Source organism: Coregonus lavaretus (genome assembly GCF_964263955.1).
Source record: "Coregonus lavaretus genome assembly, contig: HAP1_SCAFFOLD_475, whole genome shotgun sequence".
Taxonomy (NCBI): Eukaryota; Metazoa; Chordata; class Actinopteri; order Salmoniformes; family Salmonidae; genus Coregonus; species Coregonus lavaretus.
In genome coordinates, this window is record NW_028157483.1 from 202751 (window position 1) to 212551 (window position 9801).

At 44.4% G+C, this 9801-nt stretch overlaps 1 protein-coding gene across 1 annotated transcript in view; it reads left to right on the top strand.

Annotated features, from left to right (window-relative positions):
* Window positions 1-9732: 9732 nt before the first annotated feature.
* Window positions 9733-9801, top strand: part of LOC311125391 (NACHT, LRR and PYD domains-containing protein 3-like) — a gene marked incomplete at its 5' end in the record, with an annotated part of 23462 nt that continues 23393 nt past the window's right edge. The window contains one exon of the mRNA XM_084199437.1: window positions 9733-9760. Coding sequence (XP_084055563.1) covers window positions 9733-9760 — 28 coding nt within the window. The remainder of the gene's footprint in view (window positions 9761-9801) is intronic.

Here is a 9801-nt window from a genome sequence, read left to right on the forward strand (position 1 = left end):
ACGGAAAAGGTCACAGAAATTGATTTCATCCAAATCCTTCAGTGGATGCTCCTGTCTATAACTGCCCTTCTGTCAGGTCTTGGTGATGCTCTGTGATCATCATTGATAAAGTCCAGGTAATCCATTTTCCTCCATTACCAAGGTCAACCTGGGAGCCAACATCCATTAATCTGAAGTTAAACCTTCCTCTGACCAGGTTTAAGTTAAGACTTCACTTAGATCTAGATTAACTTTAATCGTCCTTCTGGAAAACATACTTTTTCATTATAGACTAGAGAAAATCTGAGACTATTTTTAGCCATGTCTGAGAAATGCCATTTCATTTAGTCCAGTTTAAACTTCAAAAGGCACTCGCACATCTGAGCTGTCTTTTTTGCAGGTGCCTGGTAACAGTTCAATAAGATGAAAAAAAAGAGAAGAAACCCACACACTGCTGTTGATAGTATCACTGCTGTTGATAGTATCACTGCTGTTGATAGTATCACTGCTCTTGATAGTATCAATGCTGTTGATGGTATCACTGCTCTTGATAGTATGACTGCTCTTGATAGTATCACTGCTCTTGATAGTATCACTGCTGTTGATAGTATCACTGCTCTTGATAGTATCACTGCTCTTGATAGTATCAATGCTGTTGATAGTATCACTGCTCTTGATAGTATGACTGCTCTTGATAGTATCACTGCTCTTGATAGTATCACTGCTGTTGATAGTATCACTGCTCTTGATAGTATCAATGCTGTTGATAGTATCACTGCTCTTGATAGTATCACTGCTGTTGATTGTATCACTGCTCTTGATAGTATCAATGCTGTTGATAGTATCACTGCTCTTGGTAGTATCACTGCTCTTGATAGTATCACTGCTCTTGATAGTATGACTGCTCTTGATAGTATCACTGCTCTTGATAGTATCACTGCTGTTGATAGTATCACTGCTCTTGATAGTATCAATGCTGTTGATAGTATCACTGCTCTTGATAGTATGACTGCTCTTGATAGTATCACTGCTCTTGATAGTATCACTGCTCTTGATAGTATCACTGCTCTTGATAGTATGACTGCTCTTGATAGTATCACTGCTCTTGATAGTATCAATGCTGTTGATAGTATCAATGCTCTTGATAGTATCACTGCTGTTGATAGTATCACTGCTCTTGATAGTATCACTGCTCTTGATAGTATCACTGCTGTTGATAGTATCACTGCTCTTGATAGTATCACTGCTGTTGATAGTATCACTGCTCTTGATAGTATCACTGCTCTTGATAGTATCAATGCTGTTGATAGTATCACTGCTGTTGATAGTATCACTGCTCTTGATAGTATGACTGCTGTTGATAGTATCACTGCTCTTGATAGTATCACTGCTGTTGATAGTATCACTGCTCTTGATAGTATCACTTCTGTTGATAGTATCAATGCTGTTGATAGTATCACTGCTCTTGATAGTATCACTGCTCTTGATAGTATCACTGCTGTTGATAGTATCACTGCTCTTGATAGTATCACTGCTGTTGATAGTATCACTGCTCTTGATAGTATCACTGCTCTTGATAGTATCAATGCTGTTGATAGTATCACTGCTGTTGATAGTATCACTGCTCTTGATAGTATGACTGCTGTTGATAGTATCACTGCTCTTGATAGTATCACTGCTGTTGATAGTATCACTGCTCTTGATAGTATCACTTCTGTTGATAGTATCAATGCTGTTGATAGTATCACTGCTCTTGATAGCATCACTGCTCTTGATAGTATCACTGCTCTTTAATAAGCTTTACGTATCGGCCTCAAGGCCATTGTCAGAGCTTTTAATTAGCACCCTTATGTATTCATAGCCATGTCTGAGAAATGCCATTTCAGTTAGTCCAGTTCAAAAGTTTAGTCTAGGATTAATCTGTGTCAGTGAATCCACCCATCATGTTTATCGTGTGTATATGACAAATAAACCATCTTTTTGAACTTGAACTTAGAAGGGAAGGGGGTTAGTTGGTTATACCTGGAGTACTTCTCCTGTCTTATCCAGTGTCCTGTGTGAATTTAAGTATGCTCTCTCTAATTCTCTCGTTCTCTCTTTCTCTCTGAGAACCTGAGCCCTAGGACCAGACGTCAGGACTACCGGGCATGCTGACACCTTGCTGTCCCCAGTCCGCCTGGCCTTGCTGCTATTCAATCAATCAATCAATCAATTTTATTTTATATAGCCCTTCGTACATCAGCTAATGTCTTGAAGTGCTGTACAGAAACCCAGCCTAAAACCCCAAACAGCTAGTAATGCAGGTGTAGAAGCACGGTGGCTAGGAAAAACTCCCTAGAAAGGCCAAAACCTAGGAAGAAACCTAGAGAGGAACCAGGCTATGAGGGGTGGCCAGTCCTCTTCTGGCTGTGCCAGGTGGAGATTATAACAGAACCATGCCAAGATGTTCAAAAATGTTCATAAGTGACAAGCATGGTCAAATAATAATCAGGAAAAAATATCAGTTGGCTTTTCATAGCCGATCATTAAGAGTTGAAAACAGCAGGTCTGGGACAGGTAGGGGTTCCATAACCGCAGGCAGAACAGTTGAAACTGGAATAGCAGCAAGGCCAGGCGGACTGGGGACAGCAAGGAGTCACCACGGCCGGTAGTCCCGACGTATGGTCCTAGGGCTCAGGTCTCTCAGTTGGCTTTTCATAGCCGATCATTAAGAGTTGAAAACAGCAGGTCTGGGACAGGTAGGGGTTTCGTAACCGCAGGCAGAACAGTTGAAACTGGAATAGCAGCAAGGCCAGGCGTACTGGGGACAGCAAGGTGTCAGCATGCCCGGTAGTCCTGACGTATGGTCCTAGGGCTCAGGTTCTCAGAGAGAAAGAGAGAACGAGAGAATTAGAGAGAGCATACTTAAATTCACACAGGACACTGGACAAGACAGGAGAAGTACTCCAGGTATAACCAACTAACCCCAGCCCCCCAACACATAAACTACTGCAGCATAAATACTGGAGGCTGAGACAGGAGCGGTCCGGAGACACTGTGGCCCCATCCGAAGAAACCCCCGGACAGGGCCAAACAGGAAGGATATAACCCCACCCACTCTGCCAAAGCACAGCCCCCGCACCACTAGAGGGATATCCTCAACCACCAACTTACAATCCTGAGACAAGGCCGAGTATAGCCCACAGAGGTCTCCACCACAGCACAAACCAAGGGGGGGGGGCGCCAACCCAGACAGGAAGATCACGTCAGTAACTCAACCCACTCAAGTGACGCACCCCTCCCAGGGACGGCATGAAAGAGCACCAGCAAGCCAGTGTCTCAGCCCCTGTAACAGGGTTAGAGGCAGAGAACCCCAGTGGAGAGAGGGGAACCGGCCTGGCAGAGACAGCAAGGGCTGTTCGTTGCTCCAGAGCCTTTCCGTTCACCTTCACACTCCTGGGCCAGACTACACTCAATCATATGACCTACTGAAGAGATAAGTCTTCAGTAAAGACTTAAAGGTTGAGACCGAGTCTGCGTCTCTCACATGGGTAGGCAGACTGTTCCATAAAAATGGAGATCTATAGGAGAAAGCCCTGCCTCCGGCTGTTTGCTTAGAAATTCTAGGGACAATTAGGAGGCCTGCGTCTTGTGACCGTAGCGTACGTATTGGTATGTACGGCAGGACCAACTCTGAAAGATAGGTAGGAGCAAGCCCATGTAACGCTTTATAGGTTAACAGTAAAACCTTGAAATCAGCCCTTGCCTTAACAGGAAGCCAGTGTAGGGAAGCTAGCACTGGAGTAATATGATCAAATTTCTTGGTTCTAGTCAGGATTCTAGCAGCCGTATTCAGCACTAACTGAAGTTTATTTAGTGCTTTATCCGGGTAGCCGGAAAGTAGAGCATTGCAGTAGTCTAACCTAGAAGTAACAAATGCATGGATTAATTTTTCTGCATCATTTTTGGACAGAACATTTCTGATTTTTGCAATGTTACGTAGATGGAAAAAAGCTGTCCTTGAAACAGTCTTGATATGTTCGTCACTGCTATTCCAGTTTCAACTGTTCTGCCTGCGGTTACGAAACCCCTACCTGTCCCAGACCTGCTGTTTTCAACTCTTAATGATCGGCTATGAAAAGCCAACTGAGAGACCTGAGCCCTAGGACCATACGTCGGGACTACCGGCCGTGGTGACTCCTTGCTGTCCCCAGTCCGCCTGGCCTTGCTGCTATTCCAGTTTCAACTGTTCTGCCTGCGGTTATGGAACCCCTACCTGTCCCAGACCTGCTGTTTTCAACTCTTAATGATCGGCTATGAAAAGCCAACTGAGATTTATTCCTGATTATTATTTGACCATGCTTGTCACTTATGAACATTTTTGAACATCTTGGCATGGTTCTGTTATAATCTCCACCCGGCACAGCCAGAAGAGGACTGGCCACCCCTCATAGCCTGGTTCCTCTCTAGGTTTCTTCCTAGGTTTTGGCCTTTCTAGGGAGTTTTTCCTAGCCACCGTGCTTCTACACCTGCATTACTAGCTGTTTGGGGTTTTAGGCTGGGTTTCTGTACAGCACTTCGAGATATTAGCTGATGTACGAAGGGCTATATAAAATAAAATTGATTGATTGATTGAAGGGGGAGGGCAGCCAGAAAAGGAGGGGAAAATATGGCCAGCTAAATTACAGTATGTGTCCTCAAATGTTATGTCATCTAAACATCTCACATTAGCTGGAAGAACTGACAAATGAAATGAATCATAGAGGTCTTATAACTTATTCCATTCTACAGGTCCATTGTTTTGTCCCATGTCTCTTTATATTCATGTACCCTGGGGGCTATGTAGCTGTATTGAAATCACCATACTCATGTACCCTGCGGGCTATGTAGCTGTATTGAAATCACCATAGTCATGTACCCTGGGGGCCATGTAGCTGTATTGAAATCACCATGTTCATGTACCCTGGGGGCCATGTAGCTGTATGGAAATCACCATATTCATGTACCCTGGGGGCTATGTAGCTGTATTGAAATCACCATATTCATGTACCCTGGGGGCCATGTAGCTGTATTGAAATCACCATATTCATGTACCCTGGGCCATGTAGCTGTATTAAAATCACCCTATTCATGTACCCCGGGGGCCATGTAGCTGTATTGAAATCACCATATTCATGTACCCTGTGGCCATGTAGCTGTATTGAAATCACCATAGTCATGTACCCTGGGGGCCATGTAGCTGTATTGAAATCACCATATTCATGTACCCTGGGGGTTATGTAGCTGTATTGAAATCACCATATTCATGTACCCTGGGGGCCATGTAGCTGTATGGAAATCACCATATTCATGTACCCTGGGGGCCATGTAGCTGTATTGAAATCACCATATTCATGTACCCTGGGGGCCATGTAGGGCTCTGTACTGTAGCTTCTTATCTGTCATGTCTGTTTATTATGTTTATTATTGTCATGTCCCTGCTTTTATTATATTTTACTGCTGCTCTTTAATTATTATTATTTATCTATTTTTTACTTAACATTTTCTATTTTTTAATTTTTTTAATTTTTCTTCTTAAAAACTGCATTGTTGGTTAAGGGCTTGTAAGTAAGCATTTCACTGTAATGTCTAGACATGTTGTATTCGGCGCATGTGGCAAATAACATTTGGTTTGATTTGGTGTTTGGAGTTCTGTTGCGCTGTTATGTGGACACTTGAATTTTCTTTTCCAGTTGAGTTGCCCTGGTCGTGTCAGTATACAGTAACTTTAAAGATCAACTGCACCTTAAAACCAACTTCTCATTTGGAAAACAGCCTCTGGCATCGATTTGAGTCAGAAACATTTATTATTCTACTGTCAAAATTAACTTTAAAGTGTAAACAGGATAATTTTGGTCATAAAGTCAGGGAGACAGCAACAGAAGGGGGGAGACAAGAGATACAGCAACAGAAGAGGGGAGACAAGAGAGACAGCAACAGAAGAGGGGAGACAAGAGAGACAGCAACAGAAGGGGGGAGACAAGAGAGACAGCAACAGAAGAGGGGAGACAAGAGAGACAGCAACAGAAGAGGGGAGACAAGAGAGACAGCAACAGAAGAGGGGAGACAAGAGAGACAGCAACAGAAGGGGGGAGACAAGAGAGACAGCAACAGAAGAGGGGAGACAAGAGAGACAGCAACAGAAGAGGGTAGACAAGAGAGACAGCAACAGAAGAGGGGAGACAAGAGAGACAGCAACAGAAGAGGGCAGACAAGAGAGACAGCAACAGAAAAGGGCAGACAGGAGAGACAGCAATAGAAGAGGGTAGACAAGAGAGACAGGAACAGAAGGGGGGAGACAAGAGAGACAGCAACAGAAGAGGGCAGACAAGAGAGACAGCAACAGAAAAGGGCAGACAGGAGAGACAGCAACAGAAGAGGGGAGACAAGAGAGACAACAACAGAAGAGGGCAGACAAGAGAGACAGCAACAGAAGGGGGGAGACAAGAGAGACAGCAACAGAAGAGGGGAGACAAGAGAGACAGCAACAGAAGAGGGCAGACAAGAGACAATAACAGAAGAGGGGAGACAAGAGAGACAGCAACAGAAGAGGGGAGACAAGAGAGACAGCAACAGAAGAGGGCAGACAAGAGAGACAGCAACAGAAGAGGGGAGACAAGAGAGACAGCAACAGAAGAGGGAAGACAAGAGAGACAGCAACAGAAGAGGGGAGACAAGAGAGACAGCAACAGAAGAGGGGAGACAAGAGAGACAGCAACAGAAGAGGGGAGACAAGAGAGACAGCAACAGAAGAGGGCAGACAAGAGAGACAGCAACAGACGAGGGTAGACAAGAGAGACAGCAAAAGAAGAGGGGAGACAAGAGAGACAGCAACAGAAGAGGGCAGACAAGAGAGACAGCAACAGAAGAGGGGAGACAAGAGACAGCAACAGAAGACGGCAGACAAGAGCGACAGCAACAGAAGAGGACAGACAAGAGAGACAGCAACAGAAGAGGGCAGACAAGAGAGACAGCAACAGAAGAGGGGAGACAAGAGAGACAGCAACAGAAGAGGGCAGACAAGAGAGACAGCAACAGAAGAGGGGAGACAAGAGAGACAGCAACAGAAGAGGGGAGACAAGAGAGACAGCAACAGAAGAGGGCAGACAAGAGAGACAGCAACAGAAGAGGGGAGACAAGAGAGACAGCAACAGAAGAGGGAAGACAAGAGAGACAGCAACAGAAGAGGGGAGACAAGAGAGACAGCAACAGAAGAGGGGAGACAAGAGAGACAGCAACAGAAGAGGGGAGACAAGAGAGACAGCAACAGAAGAGGGCAGACAAGAGAGACAGCAACAGACGAGGGTAGACAAGAGAGACAGCAAAAGAAGAGGGGAGACAAGAGAGACAGCAACAGAAGAGGGCAGACAAGAGAGACAGCAACAGAAGAGGGGAGACAAGAGACAGCAACAGAAGACGGCAGACAAGAGCGACAGCAACAGAAGAGGACAGACAAGAGAGACAGCAACAGAAGAGGGCAGACAAGAGAGACAGCAACAGAAGAGGACAGACAAGAGAGACAGCAACAGAAGAGGGCAGACAAGAGAGACAGCAACAGAAGAGGGGAGACAAGAGAGACAGCAACAGAAGATGGGAGACAAGAGAGACAGCAACAGAAGAGGGGAGACAAGAGAGACAGCAACAGAAGAGTGGAGACAAGAGAGACAGCAACAGAAGAGGGTAGACAAGAGAGACAGCAACAGAAGAGGGGAGACAAGAGAGACAGCAACAGAAGAGGGCAGACAAGAGAGACAGCAACAGAAGAGGGCAGACAAGAGAGACAGCAACAGAAGAGGGCAGACAAGAGAGACAGCAACAGAAGAGGGGAGACAAGAGAGACAGCAACAGAAGATGGGAGACAAGAGAGACAGCAACAGAAGAGGGGAGACAAGAGAGACAGCAACAGAAGATGGGAGACAAGAGAGACAGCAACAGAAGAGGGGAGACAAGAGAGACAGCAACAGAAGACAGAGAAAGTAATGGAGAGAGGCAGAGGAGGGGAGAGCAGACAGTAGACTGTATCACTTAAAGCTGCTCTATAGATTCTAATTACTGCACAGTGAGTGTGTGTGTGGGAGGGGGGGGATATGTGTGTGTGTGAGTCTGTGAGTTTGTGTGTGGGGGGGGGGGGGGGGATATGTGTGTGTGTGTGTCTGTGAGTGTGTGTGTGAGAGAGAGAGAGTAAATAATGGTAAAACAGCATTATAATGATAGTCATACAAAGTCAAATATTTCTTAAGTATAAATATTCTCTATGATGAAATAACCTTAGGCCTACTATAATACAACATTGAAAACATGAAAACACGACTACATAACACCATTAAATACAGTTGGAAGGTAGTAACAACTATCAAACCGTTTCCATCAAACAGATAAACAACAAGAAAGTTGGATCAACATATTTAGATTTCTTGATGCTGCACTTTGCCGTTGCATTACCCATATACTTGTTTAAGGTCATACAAAGGCAGAGTTCAGTATCAGCATTTTAGGGGTCATAGGTCAGATCAGTGGTTATGGTTGATATGCACGGACATTTGCGTGGACTGCTCTTTGCCTTTGTAGGGCCGTAGTTCAGGTGGCTTCCCTTGCCCTTTAGTCTGCCTCCTGTCCCTCCTATCGCCATGGAGACACCTTCCTGAAAACAATGACTCCATACTTCATGTCCTTAAAGATTAGAATGTTCCAATGTGGTTGGACAAAAAGATGACAAGATAGATCACACATTCATCATTCAGGGTTACTATCAAACAGAAATGTCACATTTCTGGTTTGTCCATACCTTGTTTCCTGCTTGTAGCAGTGTGCGTTTACAGGAATTGTTCTCTCTAACTATAAGTCACATGATTTCATGAGAATATTTTTCTGCAGTAAGAGGGTAATGCAATTGAAGGTGTCCTTGGATCAATGTCAACAAGAGTTATAACCAGTATTGTTAAATTAACTGTTGGAATTGCAAAAAATATATATATGTTTTTATTGTCAGATACACCGGATAACTGCAGTGAAATGTGTTGTTTTCCAGGGTCAGACATAGTAGTATAGCACCCATGAAGCAAGTTAGTGTTAAGTGCCTTGCTTAAGGGCACATCAACAGATATTCACATTGACGGCTCGGGTATTCGAACCAGCCGCCTTTCAGTTACTGGCCCAACATTCTAACCACTAGGCAATGTGACCATACCATACCAGGTCCCGCCCTAAAAGAAGACAATGTTTAAGTGTTCAAATGTAGTCCATGAAGAGGCATTAGGGTTATGTGCACAGCTATTCTGCCGTACAATTGCAAACTGCTGCTACACATTTGGTCAAAGATGAGTTCAGACCTAAATCAGGCTTCATAGTATCTGTTATATTTTGTGACAAAGTGTCCTGATTCAATTATCTTCAGTTTCAGAGAAAATGGAGGGTCAAATTTGATGCAACTACAAAATCCCAGTAAAAACCAAGGAAACAGCAGTAAGTGAGGTTACTGCCATCTGGCTTTGTTCCACCATGTTCTACTGCAGTTACTACGGTTTTCCTTGGTATTCTATCAGGCTCTGAGTTCAGGCCATCCCGACTATGACACTCACCCTCACACACTCCATGAGACAGCCAGTGATCCAGTTATCACCAGAATAAACATGGCACAATTCCGCGGAAAAATGTTGGATAACTTTGGTCATAAAGTCAGTTTTTTCCAAAACTGAGATTAGTGAGACTTGTGGTTGTGACTGCATCACAACGTAAATGAAGGTTGCCCACATGCCCACACCAAGTAATAATCAATTCAGAATGCAACTGCACCCGACCCAATCG